At 46.0% G+C, this 20,250-nt stretch overlaps 1 protein-coding gene across 2 annotated transcripts in view; it reads right to left on the bottom strand.

The window, feature by feature from the left end:
• Positions 1-9,150: 9,150 nt before the first annotated feature.
• The window catches only part of LOC307233607 (nuclear factor of activated T-cells, cytoplasmic 1-like), a 61,599-nt gene continuing 50,499 nt past the window's right edge, over positions 9,151-20,250 (bottom strand). For both annotated transcript variants that reach the window (XM_080004959.1, XM_080004960.1), the window contains one exon: positions 9,151-9,412. In XM_080004959.1, the coding sequence (XP_079861085.1) occupies positions 9,357-9,412 (56 nt within the window). In that variant the 3' untranslated portion in view covers positions 9,151-9,356. The remainder of the gene's footprint in view (positions 9,413-20,250) is intronic.

Here is a 20,250-nt window from a genome sequence, read left to right as displayed (position 1 = left end):
GGGACCAGGAGAAAACCAGGAGGAATCAGGATGAAGCAGAGGAACCAGGAGGGACCAGGAGAAATTAGGAGGGACCAGGAGGAAGCGTTGCAACCAGGAGGGACCAGGAGGGACCAGGAGGAACCAGGAGGAAGCAGATGAACCAGGAGGGACCAGGAGGAAGCAGGAGGGACCAGGAGGAAGCAGGAGGGACCAGGAGGAAGCAGGAGGGACCAGGAGGAAGCAGGAAGAAAGAACCAGGAGGGACCAGGAGGAACCACAAGGGACCAGGAGGAACCAGAGGAACCAGGAGGAAGCAGGAAGGATCAGGAGGAAGCAGGAAGAACCAGGAGGAAGCAGGAAGAAAGAACAAGGAGGAACCAAGAAGGACCAGGAGGAACCAGGAGAAACCAGGAGGAAGCAGTCGGGACCAGGAGGAAGCAGGAGGGACCAGGAGGAAGCAGGAGGGACCAGGAGGAAGCAGTCGGGACCAGGAGGAAGCAGGAGGGACCAGGAGGAAGCAGGAGGGACCAGGAGGAAGCAGGAAGAAAGAACCAGGAGGGACCAGGAGGAACCACAAGGGACCAGGAGGAACCAGAGGAACCAGAGGAACCAGAGGAACCAGGAGGAACCAGGAGGAACCAGGAGGGATCAGGAGAAAACCAGGAGGAACCAGGAGGAAGCAGGAGGAACCAAGAGGAAGCAGGAGGGACCAGGAGGAAGCAGAGGAACCAGGAGGGACCAGGAGGAAGCAGGAGGGACCAGGAGAAAGCAGGAGGAAGCAGGAAGAAAGAACCAGGAGGGACCAGGAGGGACCAGGAGGAACCAGGAGGAACCAGGAGGAACCAGGAGGGACCAGGAGGGACCAGGAGAAAACCAGTAGGAACGAGTAGGAACCCGGAGGGACCAGGAGGAACCAGGAGGGACCAGGAGAAAACCAGTAGGAACGAGTAGGAACCAGGAGGGACCAGGAGGGACCAGGAGAAAACCAGGAGGGACCAGGAGGAATCAGGATGAAGCAGAGGAACCTGGAGGGACCAGGAGAAATTAGGAGGGACCAGGAGGAAGCGTTGCAACCAGGAGGAAGCAGGAAGAACCAGGAGGACGCAGGAAGGATCAGGAGGAAGCAGGAAGGACCAGGAGGAAGCAGGAAGGACCAGGAGGAAGCAGGGCGAACCAGGAGGAACCAGGAGGAAGCAGAGGAACCAGGAGGAAGCAGGAAGAACCAGGGGGAAGCAGGAAAAACCATGAGGAAGCAGGGAGAACCATGAGGAAGCAGGAAGAATCAGGAGGAGCCAGGAAGAACCAGGAGGAACCAGGAGGAACCAGGAGGGACCAGGAGGGACCAGGAGAAAGCAGGAAGAACCACGATGAAGCAGGAAGAAGCTGGAGGGACCAAGAGGGACTGGGGGGGAAGCAGGAGGAAGCAGGAAGAACCAGGGTAAAGCAGGAAAGACCATGAGGAAGCAGGAAGATTCAGGAGGAACCAGGAGGAACCAGGAGGGACCAGGAGGAACCAGGAGCAAGCAGGAAGAAGCTGGAGGGACCAAGAGGGACGGGGGAGAAGCAGGAAGAACCAGGAGGAAGCAGGAGAAGCAGGACGAAGTATATGGAAGCAACAGGGACCAGGAGGGACCGGGAAGGACCAGGAGGAAACCCAAGCTGCTCTGCTGGTCATAGAGAGAGGGAATGCAGGGAATGATTGAATTTTGTTCCGAGTCCAGGAACCATCACGTCTCGCCTGCGAGTTATGCAATCCCCCATTCCCTTCGCACAACGCGACGTCTGCTCTGAGCGAAAAGAGAGGGGGGAGGGGTGGCGTCTGGACCAGGAGAGAGAGACGAAAGAGGGGAAAAAAAAAAAGAAGAGATATTCTTTTTAGTAAATGATTCAAGACGATATAAAGGAAGGACCCGACGCTCACATCTGAAAGAACTGAACCGTGATATTGAGCCCAGTGCACTCAGACGGCGGCTTTGGATCTCACAAAATGAATCTTTTTACACCGCGCCGCCCGACGCGCCGCATTTCCTGACACGGGGAAACATATGGAACCCATACGAGTATTATTTATACGATTATGTCATGTCGGTTTTCCTCCCGCTCCCTCCACCTGCCCGGCCTCCAATCCCCACAATTCTCTTAGCAGCGAGAGTCTTGAGGAGGCACTGGAGTGACCTTCTTTGTGTCTAAACAGTTTCTCGCAACCACCGTTTTGGATAACTATCACGCTGGACCCTTTCCTTTCAAAGAAAAGAGAGAGAGAGAGAGCGAGCCAGAGGGAGAGACTTTCCCGTTAGCTCCATTACTGCGTACGCAATTGCGTCTTGTCTTTTTTTTTTTTTTTTTTTTTTTCTTCTTCTGCAACAAGACATACAAGTAATCAAAAGTTAAAAGCAACACTCAAGAAGGCACTTAGCAAAAAGAAAAGCTTTTATGATAAAACATTCATATAGGCCAGCGTGGCAGCAGACAGGTGATCTTCGCGGATAATACCGTTCTCTTTGTGCTTTGTTTCCGTCTAGTACGTCCATCACAGCCTTTCCGTCCGCCCCGGAGAAAAGGTTTTATTTTGTGGCGTGAGATATTTGAATTAAACAAATGTTGGAATTATATAGAGTATGTTGTAGTATCAGCCACAACATTAAAACCACCACTAATATTGCGTAGGTCCCTTCGCGTCGCCAAAACAGCTCTGACCCGTCGAGGCATGGACTCCGCAAGACCTCTGAAGGTGTCCTGTGGTATCTGGCACCAAGACGTTAGCAGCAGACCCTTTAAGTCCTGGAAGTTTGAAGTGGGGCCCCCATGGATCGGGCTTGTTGTTCCAGCACATCCCACAGATGTTCGATCGGATCAGACCCTAACCCCGGCCCTCCACATGATGTAGAAGAAAATGTGATTCATCAGACCAGGCCACCTTCTTCCATTGCTCCGTGATTCAGTTCTGACGCTCACATGCCCATTGCAGGTTCTTTCGGCAGAGGACAGGGGTCAGCATGGTCACTCTGACCGGTCTGCGGCTACGCGGCTACGCCCCATACTCAGCAAGCTGCGATGCACTGTGTGTTCTGACGCCTTTCAATCATAGCAGCATTAACTTTTTCAGCAATTTGTGCAACAGTAGCTCTTCTGTGGGATCGGACCAGATGGGCTAGACTTTGCTCCCCACGTGCATCAATGAGCCCATGGGCGCCCATGACCCTGTCGCCGGTTCACCGGATGTCCTCCCTTTGACCAATTTTGTTAGGTTCTAACCACTGCATACCCGGAACACCTCACAAGACCTGCTGTTTTGGAGATGCGCTGACCCAGTCGTCTAGCCATCACAATTTGGCCCTTTTCAAAGTCACTCAGATCCTTACGCTTGCCCATTTTTCCTGCTTCCAACACATCAACTTCAAGAACTGACTGTTCACTTGCTGCCTAATATATCCCACCCCTTGACAGGGGCCATTGAAATGCGATGAGCAATGTTATTCACTTCACCTGTCACTGGTTTTAATGCTGTGGCTGATCGGTGTGTACCGTATGTTGGAAGACAGAAAGGTATGAAAATTGTCTTAACTAAGTTAATGAAGGCCAAGAAGCAAGGCCTTCAAAACTGGTCGGTGATGGTCCCCAACACATTTTGGCAACAATTTTCACTCATGCAGCAAATATAAAAGCATAAATTAAAATTCACCAATGGTCGGGTTGTGGATTAGTGGATGGAGATTGATATTTGCAATATTACATTTTACGATTTGGCCAATCAGACTGTCATAGAAAAAACTAAAGCAAAAGTGGCAGACTTTTAAGTTGTAAAAACCCTCCATGTCGGTAAGTCTATCCACCAGGGTTTTGATGGTGGGTCAGCGTTAGGTCACGCCCGGCGTCCATTAGGAGCCCTATCTACAGTGTTATTCCTTCAAGGGGAGCGATTGGCCAGCCAAGAGCAGAATCATTACCTTTGCCCGCCCCCTCTCTACCAGCAGTCAATAATGAGGGATCATTAAAATGAATAGATGGACGTTCCCCTTTTCTCCGGATCCTTATTGCAAAATCAGTGTCAGGGGAAATGAAGATTGAGCATGAAGGAGGCGTCTAAAAGCCTCACAGTGATTGTCGTGAACTCATCTCCAGTGCCAGTCTTCCTTTATCTACCGTAAGAGAGTGCACCTGCCCTGAACTCCTGCCGGCCAAGTGCTCTCAGCCCATTAAGAGCATCCCTAATGTGTGCTCCCGCAGCCTCCCTCAACATAAACATTCTGCATATGTACAGACACATTGAGAGCCAAACGCCGGGACGCCGATCGCCCGGGACGTTGTCGCCGATTCCTCAGAGCGAAGTGATCTTTGAATACTTTGACCCCTGAGCAGACGGAGGGGATGGATAACGAACTCGCGTGTGATCACATAAACAGACAATTTTCACTTCTCGCCATCCTTAAACTCAAACATATGTCCCCCCCCCCCCCCCCCCCCACTGTCCAATTTGATAAACCCTTGCGCAACATTTCATGCATCACCAAAGACAGAAAGAAAGAGAGACGGGAAGAAATTGTGGAATCCAGCTTGAATGATGGCAGATGGAGAATAAAAGACACAACACAACAGTTTCCAGACCCATCTGGATGTCTTTTTGATGGGGTCTCTGTCTTAAACATGCCTTTTTTCTTTGTCCATGAAAAGTGACTGTATGGCTGTGACCAACGTCTGGTCGTTCGTCTGTAGGAAAGGGTCGCTCTGCGCCTGTGGACCTCCGTTTCCCCCGCCCACATAAGCTCAATCAACCAGGTGAAGAAGTAAAAGAAACAACAAACCTGTCACACGGCACAACAAGGATTATTATCATTACAAAACCTAGTCTAAGTTACATGATTATACCTTTCAATATCGGGAATTTTTTATTGATATAATGAAATATTGTTAATTTTATCGTATGAAATTACCCATAATTGCTGTGAAAAAAATATATTCCTACATATCTAGTCCTTAAACAGACATATGGAACACGGTACCCAAAATGGGTTTTAAACGGACAGGTCTAAAACAGTCGCAGGTTCAAGTCCTGATTTTTCTGGTCCTGTTCCTTGTGTCAATTGATAGGAGGAGACGACCGAGCGACGTAAGACTCGACGTAAAACGTTTTTTTTCAGCGGCTCAAAAAGTTGCTGGATGAGAACTCTTGCGTTGGAGGACTTGAAGGTTTGATAACAGGTGAGCTTCTGGAAAGCTGGCACCACAAGCACCCGCTTCAAAGACGCCGGAGACCAGGCGAGTTTGAATGCGACCTAGCGGCGCGGTGGTTCAGACGCCGCCTCCTGGTGCTGTCGCCCCAGGTTCAGCTCGTGACTTTTCTTTCCCGTCAGCGGCTCACGGTTTCGGGTTGTCATGGCCTCTGTTTCGGGACTCGGGGATCTCGGCTCTTTTCGCTGAGTCCCAGTTCAGTCTATGAGGGGGTCACGGACAAAATGGGCAAATGTCTCCCAGAGTGAAGAGTTTTGGATTGGTTCAGTTTGAATTCTCACTTGGCATCGATCAGAGCTCCCTCTAAACAGCTTTTGTGTGCGAGCCATGCTTGCATTAAGTGAGGTGGAGAAGGGCCTCACATTGGCCCTGCCCTTACAAGCAATAAAATGAAAAGTTTGATTACGGCCGGACTGAGAAGTCCATAAGAAAGATCCAATGGGAAGACCTGGAAGGCCGGGCGTATCATAGGTCCCGCCACATGGTTGAGCCATTTTCTCCTTTTGCGTCTGTTAAAGTAAAAATCCTGCGGCTCTTCCGACATGCCCCCATTCCCAGCAGCAGATGTACGTTGGGGATTTACGGCCTGCAGATGGCCGACCGGAGAGGAGAGGGCGAGAGGTCCTCGCCCCGGTGCTGAAGCGATCACTTCATAACAAGCCTACATCTAAATCAAGAGCTCAGCGGGGATACAATAACAGGAGGAAGCAGGGTCGTACAGATGCTTTGACGCAACACGGTGAAGCATCTGATCCGGGTGGGGGAAGGGGCGCCCGTGGACTCTGGGGAGAAAGCGCCACGCCTCGGCACCGCCATGGCCGCCTAAGGTCACGACCGTGCGTCTTCTCTCTTACTACAACAGAGGTTTATCTCTGTGAACTTGCCTAAAATCACCCAAATGTTTGGCTCACAAATATATTCCCTTGCCCCACCTAATAATTCGGGTCTTGGAGAAACCGCCGATGGAAAGCATGGGCTTAGTCGTTGGGGGTATGGAGGTACGGGCAGGTACCTCATACCTCTCTTCCTTCAACGGAGTTTCATCGTTCCTTCGTGTCACAAATATTTTTCCTTGCTCCGTCCGTGAATTCTGATTGGTGAGGGGAAGAGACTTTCAATGGAACCCTATTGGCTTAGTCGTCGAGTTCCATCATGTCTACGGTTACGGCGGTGAGGCCAGGTCAGGACTGTATGTGTTTTCTCGTCCTTCACCGGAGTTTTATCACTGGAGTACTGCCTACAATCACATATATTATACATCACCAATATATTCCGTTGCTCCACCTATTAATTCAGATATTTTTTTAAGGAGGGGAGGCTTCCAATGGAAAAGCTGTGGCTGGAGCGTTGGGTCAAAGGGTACTGAGGTAAGCCAAGGGGAACCAGGAAAAAGGGGTGTGGCTGCTCCTGTAAATAGACCGGGCTATTTTTGTTCGCCGAGCATGGTTGTACAGGGGGAGCACCGCCCAGGCCTGCCTTCTGTCACTATGGCGATGGGTGATTCGGAACTTCGCTGGGATGGAAAAAAAATATATAATCTGCGGGACTGGCAGGTGTTACACAGGAGCACCGCCCAACTCCCATGGCGACGAGGAGTGGCTGGGGCCGGGGCTCGCAAACCACCCGCTACGAAACAAAACACACGTCCTCTCATCCTGTACCCGGAGAACAAAGGAACGGTTGGAAAATTTGGCGAAGCCGCTCACGGTTAAAATATCTGTTGACATTAAAAAAAGACACGGCGCCTTTGATTTTTAGCAGTCTGTGATGCACGACTTGCGAACCTTTCATTCATAGGGAACGAATCTGTAAAACGACTCGGGAATCGGGAGTCACTCCAAGAGTGGGCAAACCAGTGAATCTTCCGCTCAAACCGAAAATACCCGGGACTACATTTAAATCCAACGCATTGGGCTTTGACTGATTAACACCTTGCGCTTAATTTGCAATCTTCCTCCGAAAATGAATTCATGTGACGGATTTCAATAATTCCTGTGAGAACTTAATTCACGTATCACGCCGGCGGACTCTTCTGCCTCTCAGATACTCCCTCGCTCACCGGCGCACTACACCAACCGAGTCAGATGAACCAATGGTCGGAAAAAAATGGAACCTCCAAATCCCACGGAAAGCGGATGAAAGCACGGCGTTGATGGCCTCATTTGCTGCGGAGGTAAAACAATCCCCAAACCCAACTGATACCTTGATTTTGATGTCCGAACATTGGTTATCTGTAAATGTTGTTGAGAACAAGGCATAGATATAAAATACCTCTCATTTAAATACCTACATAAAAGACGGCAAAATAATGGAGAAATGCAATTTATTGATGTCGTCATGATACCATTTATTAATTAATTGTGGAGAACACGTTAAATGTACTTAAAACACTATTTATTTTCCATAAATATTTCATATTAAAGACACGTGTTTCACTTAGTGCCTACATAGAAAATAAAAACAAAACAAAAAATAACAACAGGATAGAGATGCAATAGTCTTGTAGTCGAGGGAGAGAGAGAGAGAATAAGGCACAGAAAAGGAAGCTTACTCATACAGTCAATAGCCATGCTGATATATTGGTCTAAAATGTATTAATCTATAATGGAAGCTATGGTCAGCTCAAGTTTCCCCGATATTATAATATGTGCATGCTCAAAAAAAGAAATAATAACAATAATAACGTTGAAAAGACGACGACGAGGGGAGTTGTAGCTCCGCTCGGCCTTTAACCCTTCACATCCAAAGCCAAGACGTCCGGCCGTGTTCGGCGTTGGAGGGAAGAAAAATGACTTTCTGTTATGGTAAAGTGCATGTTTTCTGGGTTTTATTTTGATTTTATTTTTCTCCTAGATCCTTTTCTAAGGATGGGTCGCCAACGTGTCTGGAAAGAAAAAAAGAAAACCCTCACAACGACTGAACAAAAGTTCAACGACTTTGACGCGGGGAAGTTCCACCGTGGCCGTCAAGAAGGAAACGGAGACGGTTCCGCTCGGCGTTCCTCGACGTCATTTCGGAAGCGTTGTCATTTGGGCTGTCATGGTCGATCCTCTCCTCAAGAAACCCTGTCGGTTAGTATTTGTTGGACGGTTGATCGGAATGATTGGAAATGCACATCTGATTGTCTAAGCATTTCTACGTCTTAGCAACTGGAAGACCGGGAACGGACGTTGCAAATAGGCACCGAGGTGAAAAACAATTTGAAATTACAACACGTCTCATTACGCATTAAAGTAAATGGGGAAGACAAATGGAAAACCAAGAGCTAAACCGCGAAACGCCATTATATATAAGCATAAGGCATATGTAAGTACATTTCAAATACATGTTTCTACAAAAAAACAAAAACGTACATGACATTCAGTATAAATGGACAATATTATACTAGGTAATAATAAAACAAGAGGAAAAAAAAATACATTTCAATCTATTCACATAATCCCTTATACCTCCCAGCCTTTATTTTGTGTCCCTGTAAACAAATCATTGGAATGACAGTGTCATATGAAAACAAGCTAAGCCAAGCTCGGGGGGCCTAGCTGGCGCCAAACAAATGAACAATCCTTTGCATATTTCGGTTACTGTTGGTGGAAGAGGACTTTTTAAGGCACAGCTTGGAATGTCAGGATTCGACCGCACGGGCAAATTAACCAAAAAAGCAACGGCCAACGGCACACTGTCGTGCCGTTGGCCGCTCCATGCATTAGCATTAGCATTAGCGACATAGATCACGCTCAAAAACGGAGTCATTCGTGCCAACAATGGAGTGGGTCCACCAGAGAGTGTTACGTAAATTAAGGCGTGTCATCATCAAATCAGGACCTGATATCACATCCCTTATCATATATATATATATATATATTTTATATATATATATATATATATATATATATATATATATATAAAATAACAGTTTGACATTCATGTAGCTACATAGTCTCTTGTCAACGATTGTCAAAAAAATCTAGGAGATTTAGATTCACTGCGGCTGAGTGTTTGTCAAAAGGGTCTTTGTAGGAAGATCCTGGTTGATTTCGGCATAATAGCGATTCGGCGATTTCTTCATCTTCATCATCGTCGTCATCTGGCGGCTCCTGCAGGGGGGCGCTGCCACCCCCAGCTCTAGGTGACGCTGCCGGAAGCATCTAGGCGTGAGTGTGCACCGAGATGCTGGACAGGTCGTTTCTGATGATCTCGTTAACTGTTGAGACAAACAAAAAATAAAATAAAATAAACAACAACAAAAAATAGATGAAAAATGGGTGACGGAAAAATGGTCAAAAATGATCTCACCAAATAATTTCTGAGATCGCAACGCAACGTTGGAAACCTCATAGGAGCCCTCACGTTTGGATTTTTAAGTAAACAATACAAATGACGCCATCTTGACACGTTTCATCTTGAATAATGTCGCGTCATAAATTTGGCAAATTGAACATCTCGACCTTTTTCGTACCAAGGAACAATTCTTGAATGGGTTTTGTCTCTGGGACCCCGATCTGAGAAGTTGTTTATAATCAGATGGTTCGTCCGCACCTCCGCACCCGTCTATCCTGCGGTTATGGCTGGATCGCGGTGAAACTACGATCAGATTATTAGTCGCTCATTGTCGAACTAACGTCTTGTAATTGAAATAATGAACTATTCAGTTGAGCTATTGATCATTTTGCCCCTGGAGCATCTTGAAGGACCCCTGGAGGGTCCCCCGGACCTCATGTTGAGCACCACTGCACTGGACTGTAGTTCCTTTTTGACGGACAAAAAATCAAGTCCTCCATTTTTGAAGATGGGGAGACTGCCAAGCGCTCCATACAGATGTGCCTTTTCTTGTTTTAAGTATTCTGGTCTTTCCTTTCCCACAGTCGTGCAGATGGAAAGCCGCCGCTATCTGTCCTGTGTGCTTTGGCACCAGGGAGGGAAGTGACCGCCAGGATGGCACGACCCTCAAGGCTCCGACCGCTCGACGCAAAACAAGGGGCTCCTCAGCTTAGCCCGGCGATAAAGCAGGATGATGTAAGGACAGGAGAGAGAGAGAGAGAGAGAGAGACAAGGCAGGAAGTTCACCCACCCAAAAAGTCCCAACAACAACTGGCGTCCACGGCCCACTGGCCTATAGAGCCTTATCAACCGCAGACTACCTTTCAAGCACACGCACGCACACACACACGCACACACACACGCACACACACACACACACACACACACACACACACACATACTTTGACGACAATAGTCCACTGGACTGAGGATGGCCTTGACACACACACACATACACACACACACACACACACACACACACACACACACACACACACACACACACACACACACACACACACACACACACACACACACACACACGATTTGTCCACAATACTAAGGCCACAATAGGATTTGTCTACTGAGTTGGTGATGGCTTTGACACACGCACGCACGCACGCACGCACGCACGCACACACACACACACACACACGTAAACACACACAATTTGACGACAATAGTCCACTGGATCGATGATGGCCTTGACACACACACACACACACACTCACACACACACACACACACACGCACACACACACACACACGTACACACACACACACACACACACACGATTTGTCCACAATAGTCTACTGAGTTGGTGATGGCTTTGACACACACACACACACACACACACACGCGCACGCACACACACACACACACACACACACACACACACACACACACACACACACTTCCCATTGGAAACTCTCTGTTGGCCTGCGGGCTGTTTGTTGCAACGTCCCGCTCCGGGCAAAGCAGGCGTTTACAGGCTGGGGTTATTTTTAGTTTTTTTTTTCCATTTTTTCTGCCCTGGCAGGAGGTGCAAACCCCACGTTACAATTATACCATGGCTTTGAATGACACCTCCACACCTCCTACATCTGAGGAGGAGCTCCAGGAGGAGCTCCAGGGGAGGGAAAATCCAAAAAAGAACCAGAAGAAGGGGGTCGGCCGGTGGCACCGCGCCACTAATGTGCTGTTCTTTTTATTTTCCTTCAGAGCAACAGCCGCGGCTTCCTTTCCAAACACAGTGACATCTCCTACTACGCCCACACATTAACCACAACCGCTACATGCCCCAAGCCGCTTTATCAAATAATATTTTCCATTTTCACCCACCTTTGATTTTCCACTCTCGAGAAAACAAGAGTGGGAGGAGGACGATGGAAAAAAAATAGAACCAGAAGCGAACAGGTAAAAAAAATTGGTCTTTGTGTGTATACATGTATGTATATTTATATACTGTATATATACATCTATATAAAGATATAAATCTCTATCTGCACCCAGTTGTGAAGGACCATAAAAAGAGCTGTTGCACCACAACACAACATTGTGCTGCTATTCATAGCCGTTGGACGAGACTGATCATGTCACATTTTGGTTCCTTCTGCGCAATCAGCCAGAAATCATACATGTGAGCCCAGACAGCGCACGGGCGATCTGGGAAAGTGGTAAATAAACATAGGTTTTTGTGTGGTTTAGAATTGAAAAGGAATCAGAGCGTATGACCCTGAGAGGAAATAAGTTCATTAGCATTTCTTGAGTATTTAAGCTCTTTGGCTTGGATGGTTAGATTTTATTAATTGAAACATATTATTATTCATCCCTTATATTATAAAGATATCGATATTTTTGGAAATATTTTTGTCTGTTGTATATACGTTTATTGTATATCGCAATAAAAAAACATTTTAGGTAATGATCTAGTTTCTGAATAATAGCCACATCAAAACTAGGAGAAACTTTTAAATAGGCCTCATTTTCTCTCTTATTTCATCTATCTATCTATCTATCTATCTATCTATCTATCTATCTCTCTATTTAACGACTCTAGTTTAATAAATGGAATAAACACAAAAACATCATCAATCCGTAGCTTTGCTTTTAAACTTGATCACCTATAATTGGAAAACTCAAAACCTTTGAGATGGATTTGAGACCACCAAAAACGGAAAAAAACAAAAAGAAATTAAAGAAAGAAAGGAATAAAGAAAGAAAGGAATAAAGAAAGAAAGAAGCGGTGGCACGGCAGGTCCTGTCATTATGGGTTGTTAGGAAAACCCCTTAACATAGATAACAAACCCTTACTCTGTCTGAACTTCCCTGAAATGACTACGCCACCGCAGAAATACAGCCAAATTGGGAGTGCAGTCAGTTGTGCTGGGGAACATTTTGTTCAGAGCGGAGCTTTTGCCATAATTCATATTTAACCTGTTGTATAAAATGGCCGGGTATGGACATTTTACAATCTTTTACAATCTTTCCATCGTGCTCACTCTCACTGCTCTCTGTGCTATCAAGCTCTTCTCTCTCAGTGGGAGTGAGAAGTTGTGTTCAACGTCGAGAACTCTATGTATCGATATCTTATAGTCTTTCGGGGAAGTAATAACCGAAATGAACCTTAAAATACAACAGTAGCCCGACAACGTGCCTGATGGCAGCATCACATGTGCTTATTCCCCCATGCACAAAGACACTAAAGGTGCAATTCTTTCAACAATATATTCAGACTGTATGACATCATTATCCTTATTCAATTGTGTGACTGTGTTTCTGTTTATCTGTGGCAGCGGAGGGGGCATCATCTCATGAATAAACTGTGGAAAACTGGTTGGAGAACATTCCGCGACTGCGGCAATCGCTCAAATAAAATGCCGTTCTCCATTAGCCGGAGTGCCAGTGTAGCCAGTGACCCTCAGGTGGGAGCTGTCAGGGTTCATACGTGAGCGCGGCATGATATATGGCAGGCGGGCGTGAGTGTGACACCAGCAATACGACTGCGTTTTAAAACCACGGCAACCATGCAAAGCAGCCCGGCGGACAATTTAGCACCTTTGTGCGGACTGTTTATGGGCCATGGAAGGGTCAAGCCTGGTCTCCATCGGTTGCTGCAGCTGGCTGACCAAGGTTTCCACGTTGTCCAAAGGTAGATTCTTGGAGGACTTGGTAATAGTTTGCTTCATCCAGTGTAAAATATGTCGAAGGCCACAACAAGTTGACCTCCAGCCTAGATGGAGAAAGGCGGGAGAATTTCGAAAATAACGAGGAGCCCATCGCAGACTCTTGTGCTGCAATTTGACTACAAACTGAAGGTTCGACGTAAACCCGACCTGCGCTGGGGATTCAGTGAGCCTGCATTGTGCTTTGTGCGGGGCCAGGGGTCGATAAGCGCCGGGCTTCCTCAGAGAGCAGAGCATGCCCTGTGGTTTGGGTAGACGCAAAGCGCCAGGGCCTGAAAGGTTCCTGCCGTCGTAACTCGATCCAGCTGTGCCACGCCATCGTGGCCGGCTGGCTGGCTGGCTGATGACCTGGCAGAGGCCTGACTTGACCTTACCTCAGCTGGCTCTGTGAACGACCTCTCAACCCCTGATAGTAACGGAAGCTTCCTGCCGGGGCCTTTTTTGCCGCGCCAGACACCTCGGGGTACGGACGGAGCGCGGAGGACCTTCCTGAACCGCCGCCACTTTCACCGCGCGACCCGGCCTCGGCGGTGTCGGGGGTCAGGGACCCCTAAGCGCTCGCAGCGGAGTGAGTGTTTCCTCTGCTTACACTTCCAGCTCCTCTAGTAGCACATTCGGATTGTGAGAAAGTAGAGACGGTTTCCTCCCATTGTGGGACGCCGAGGCTCTCCGCGGCCCGAGGAGGAAGTGTATCTGAGTCACACGGGGTTGTTCACATGCAGAGACATGAAGAGTCCGTGCAGGAACATAAAAGCAGACATGAAAGGGCACACGCCCACAGACAGGGAGGCAAAAATATAGGCTGATTATGCGGCACACACTCACACACTCACACATACAAACCCATATATGCAAATCCAAAGGCAGACTGCGGGGATCCAAGGATAGACACGCAGACATACTTTAAATGTTAAACTTCCCTCGAACCCTGCACGCATGTGAAATTGATTTGGCGGCGGGGCCAAGCTAAAGTTCGTAGTTGCTGGAGAGAGAGACAATTGAATTTCCTGCTACATATTACTTTTGTTTCCCCACTATATCAAATCTTCTCTCGGTCTCAACAGAAACACTTAATGGATAATTTGCTGCCTCCCACGCAAACCCGAAACGGCTGCGAGGGAGAGGACTCGGCAGCCTCGCTTGCTCGGTCGCCGCTGACCCACCGTGTCAGGAGTGGGAAGGGGTCAAAAGGTCGGAACACACAAGCGCTCCGAAAGAGAGAAAGAAAAGCCTCGGAGGCACGGAGAGGCAGAGCGTAAGACCCTACAAGGAGGCGGCTCGCCGCCTTGAAAGGCATCAAATTCACATGAACATCCACAAGCAGCTGGGGGTGGATCTGCCTCATGCGTCAAGAGAAGACACTGTTTAAATATGATTTCCAGCGTTGGCACAAAAAGTAAAGGTGTCTTTTTTTTTTTTTTTAAGCGATCAAGCTCCAACTCGGCACGGTCCCAGAGAGCGCTGTCGCCGGTGGGCCTGCCAAGTTTTAAGGACCTACACGATGGATTAGATATTGCAAACGTGAAATCAGAATTTCATTGGCTCAGACGTTCTTTAAACCAATGCTTTAGTCTTACGCCGGCTTTGTCCGGGCGTGTCCGTGGAACACGCGCACCGAATCCGAAATGTCCAAGATGGCGGAAAATCTGTTCCTGGGGGGAAATTGTCCATCATGAGAAACGAGACTTTCAAGTTTCTGGTCTCTGGATCATACCGGGCAGTGAGGCTGAGGTTTTTCAATTTTGACTGCTTGTTATACGTGCACTTGTACCAATTCCTGTGGCCGTATTGGGATCAGGCTTTTTGGAGCCCTAGCTCAAAGCAGTTTACCAATAACAATATCTCGGCTGTAAATATCAAATTAATCAACGGTAATCATTATTCTCCTGGATAAACACGGATGGAAAGAGACAGAGTGTTCCGCTAATGCCTCATCCTGACAGAGTGCTCCATAAATCCATGTGGACCTGCTTGTAGACACCATCTAATCTATCCCAGAAATCCCTCCGGGCCTAATGATGGGATGATACATACGGACGGCGGATAGAAGGTAGGAAGATAGAAGGTCCTGGACGGGCTGTTCCAAAGCTGGACTGGCGCTGAAGGTTTTAGGTTCTTAGTTTTGTTTTTTTTATTTATTTATTTTTTTTTATACCCGACGTGATGAAGAGCAGGAGATGGGAAGGCCAAAGGTGGACGGGAAGAGGTTGATGATTCAGGGCAGAGGAGGAGGAAAGAGAGAAGCGAGATTGGAGGGAAAAACGGGTGGTAAAACGGAGCGAACGTGGACATTCAAGGTCGCTCGGTTTGAGGGAGTTACTCAGCTAGTTTCCCGGTGCTTCTTTTGGCCTCACGCTTTGATGTACGATGGTGAGTGGTTTACCCTCCCTCCCCTCCCTCCCTCCCTCCCCTCCCTCCTCTCTTCCTTCCGCCCTGGTCCGGTGGGGACAGGGAGTGCTTGCTGGAGGCGAGCCCCCTGGGGAGGGTGAGGGTGTGGGAGGTGTTTACGTGGTTAAACCTGCTCTCTCCGGTGAACCTCGCCACTGGCTGCTCCGCCACCAAGTCTCTTCCAAAATGCCTCGTCTCGAATCACAGGCTCTTTATATACAGTTTCCACAGAGTGTATATCGTTCTGCACAGAATACGTATACACTATTATGGAGACGGATATTCTCAACTGAGCTTTTTCTTTGTCGTGAAAGTAGATGATGTAGTATATAGTAGTTGATGTTTGGAAACATAATTTTATTAAAGAAAAAATAATCTCTTCACCTACTTATAATATACTATATACTATAAGTATAGTATAGTAAGTATTGTATACGTATACTATACGTATATTATAAGAACTATACATTTTCTATAAGCACTATACGTATACTATAGTGTAAGCACTATAAGTATACTATAAGTATACTATAAGCACTATAACTATATAATATAAGTTTACTATAAGCACTATACATATATACGTATACTGTAAGCACTAAAGTACAAGTAAACTATAAGCACTATACGTATAAATGTAAACTGTAAGCACTATAAGTATACTATAAGCACTGCAAGTATAGTATAAGCACTATAACACTATAAACTGTATTCACATGGAACACAGTAGATGGGAGACAGCAAACCAGAAGTCGCGTTAGTGGATGAGAGCATGACGGCAGACCGGCAGAGAACACCGGCAACGGTACACGGTATTTGCCGTGCAAAGTTCATATATTTTAACTTTTTGCCGTCCTCTGCGACGGAATTACAGCTGGATGTTACGTAGGCAAGGAGTGTGCTTAAATGGCTTAGATAAATACATCGATTGATATAAAATTTGTTTTTTTTTTCTATTTATTAATTGCATGGAGGCTGTTTAGTGCTTGTAGCATGGAGCAGATGGAGGATTTGGACGTGGTGGTGGTGGCACTGTTGGTGCGGTAAAGTTGCGGCTCCAGGTTATTACTAATATAATTATAGAATTAAATATGAATAATTCATAATAAGAGAAGGGCTTTTATTGCCAGTTGAAACCAGGTGATCAGCCATTGATCACTCAGTTAACAGAACACATGTGCTCTCTCTCAAAGCGTGCATAACAATATCCATAAATATATCCATAATGCAAAATAACCCATTGTCAAACCTGCTTGTTGATGAATATGATGCTTTACAGCCGGCTTGTGTAAAGTCAATCAACTATGACCAACATTTTTTGGAGGGAATTTAGTTTGCAATAAAATATTAATAGTAAGCTGCATTTTTATAGCTCCAGCATATGCATAAAAAGAATTCTTATATATAATAACAGACACAAAAAAATGATTGGAGTCTTTGTACATCACCACAGCAAAATATCGTCATGTTCTGTCTTGGTACCTCCCCCTCACTCCCCGTGCTGTTCAGAAGGTGCCGTTATGCCGTCTATCTAAGTATACTATAAACACTATCAGTATACTACAAGCACTTTAAGTATACTATATGCACTATAATATACTATAAGCACTTTAATATATTATAAGCACTATAAGTATACTATAAGCACTAAAAGTACATTATAAGTACACTATAATTATACTATAAGCACTATGAATACACTATATAAGTATACTATAAACCCCTCAATGATATCAACAAAGATGGTTCAGTTTCGATTACAATGTAGGGCTCACTATCTGTTATGGAACCAAAAATCCACTTTGGTACTGAATCCCTGTGTTTAATATATACCAAAAAAATAATATTAAAGAAATCTTAAATGTCACACAGAAATCTAGCGTGGCCGCAGTCTCACACATTGCGGTGTGATGGAGATATGGAAGGAGACAGATTAAAGCTGCTTGTACGCCTCATTAGCAGCGGGTTCGCGGTGGAATAACTCAGCCATCTGATACGCGCCGCCATGACGGATCCCCGATTGAATTGAAAGCGTATGGTCAACCCCCCAAAAAAACCGACCATATTGAAACAATCACACTTTATGTAGAGTAGATTATGTCCATTTTGGCCCGCGTACACCTGCATGTGATGTGATTTATGACCTCAGCATCTTTAAATCACAGAAACCACCGTGGCACCACTCTGTCCCATGCGATACGATCCGGTCCGAGAGGATTTTTATCGGGCGCAAATTTACGACATATAGACGGATTCCAGTCCGGTGTTTATGTGTGAATCAGTCATGTCGTCCCAGATATTGAGAAATATATGAGCTCTATTTTGTGTCTTTTGCCATTTTTTTCCCCACTTTGGTAAATAATAGACAATCGATCTCCCTCCAGGGCCTTGTCCTCACTGACTGAAAAGTAGAATTTAGAAACAGGTCGCTGTGTACAACAGAAATAATGAATAGTTGAATAGTAAAAGAAATACATTTCAACAGATGTTGAGTTTAGAAGTGATCTAAATTTCAAGAAATATCCATAACAATGTTATTTAGTATTTTATGTATTCTTTCAGCCTGGCCAACATTGCTGTGGAGCTTTTCAGCGAATAATCAGCTTGCTTTAAATAGTTTCTTGAACATTTTTATTTCTGTGATTTGATTGTGAATTTCTCTCTTCTTTTTTTTTTATGACATATTTATACATTTTTGGGGGCTTTTTATTTCACTGATTTCACCATGAACTCTATGCTGATAATTTCTTAAGCTTTTTATTTCCGTGATTTTATTATGTATTTTTATCGGTTTTTTTTTTTATCTTTGTGATTTCAGTGGGTATTCTTAATCTTTTTTTGTTGAGCTTTACATTTTGGATATTTCTATTATGTCTTTTTCTATTCTTTAATTAAACATTATAGTGAGAGCCATGTTTAAAATACCTATTTAAAGGCCGAAAGTCGAAAGTCCACCAGAGAGAGTTATTTACTATTTACTATAGTTTTGAATTGAACACAATAGTCATTTATTGAGAAATAAAGAGACAATAGAATATTAAAACACACTTTTACTGTTTTCCCTTCAGCTAATTTTTGGAGTTTTAACAGGGATGACTGGAGAAAGCTCACATTCTGTGTGTGTGTGTGTGCGCGTGCGTGCGTACTGTACAGGCGAGTGTGTACACACAGCCAAGACTGCACGCTAACTTTCTTCCACATCACATTTTCCCCTCTTTTTCGTTTTCTTTTGTCCGTCGGCCTCTCCTTTCTTTCCACCGTGGACCTGCCTCCCACCCGCTTTCCCCCAAATTCATCTCTCATCACTATGAAAACGGCTACTGTGCTGAAATACCAAAAGATCAGACCCCGGGACCTCCGGTGTATGGGAAAAGAAGAAAATGATGTTTGCTCAAATAAAAATAAAGAATAATGTGTTGTGTGTCTACTTTGTAACTAAGTACTTTGCTACTGCACTTAAGTACTTTATTCAGGTGTCTGTACTTACTTCAGTATATTCACTTTTAGAGACTTTCACAAACTTTTACTCCACTACGGGAATGGGTTTTTTTTGTTTTTTTTTTTTCTTCTTTCGTTCAATAAGGAAACTGAGTGAAATAAATACATCTAAAATAAAAACACTGTTTTTATTTGTTTTATTTGGAGGAACAGGGCACGGCGACGCGCAGTGGAGCGGAGATTGCGGCCACAAATTGCGCCCCGATCGCTCCCTCTCCATTACGCATATACCCAATGATCCAGTGTGTTCTGACTGTGATGATGACTTACAGATGAACATTTTTTTTTTTTTTCTGGCCGCAATTTGGCGCCCCCCTCGGGATGGTGCCCGAGGCCTGCGTCGCCTCGAGGACCCGCCGTCCCCTGTGTGCAGCCAACTTGCAGCGCTGACATGCACTAATTAGACACTCATGAGTCCGTCACAATTGCACGAGCCGCTGCTCCTTTTCAGAAGTCCCCACTTGTTACTTTCTTTGGCTTTTGCCGTCGTGCATCCGTCTCATTGGCTGTTGAAAATTTCCGCTGCAATTTGAGGCTTTGACGCACACACCAAATGACTATGGAAAGACTGGCCCCGATAAAATCAAACATGCGTGATTAAATCGTGACCTGGCCGATTGGGATCATATTGAGACAGATCTGAATCGTTCACTCACACACACATATCGATGACAGCTACGATTCCATCGTGCGACTACCCTGGACTACCACGACTCCGCCTGATCTCAAATCGTTGCCAAATCGGCCTAAAAATCACATAACGTGGCCCTAGATTAAGTCAGTGTCCCTCGACGCCCCCACCCCACCACCACCGCCGATTCTACGACTCTCTCTCTCTCTCTCTCTCTCTCTCTCTCTCCAAACGCCGTGGCTTCCCTCATCGCTGGGGGATTCTGTTTCCCTGAGCTAACACATTTCAGCGTGGGGTTAGCGTAGCTTGTTATTAAACACTCTGGACTCCGCGTGTTTACCCCCGCCACAGGTATTTATATCAGCCCTGCGCCAAAACCCCAAAAAACACTACGAGGAGGAGGAGGAGGAGGAGAATACGACGGAGTGGTGGTGATGATGGAAGGGTCCTTATAACCCGGGGTTGGAGCAGCTGAGGCAGCGCTTTTGGGGGATGATCTCTAGGAGAGCATGTGTCAT

The sequence above is a fragment of the Zeus faber genome (genome assembly GCF_960531495.2).
Source record: "Zeus faber genome assembly, chromosome: 8".
Taxonomy (NCBI): Eukaryota; Metazoa; Chordata; class Actinopteri; order Zeiformes; family Zeidae; genus Zeus; species Zeus faber.
The sequence above is the reverse complement of the archived record's forward strand: the minus strand, read 5'-3'. Positions and strand labels throughout refer to the sequence as shown.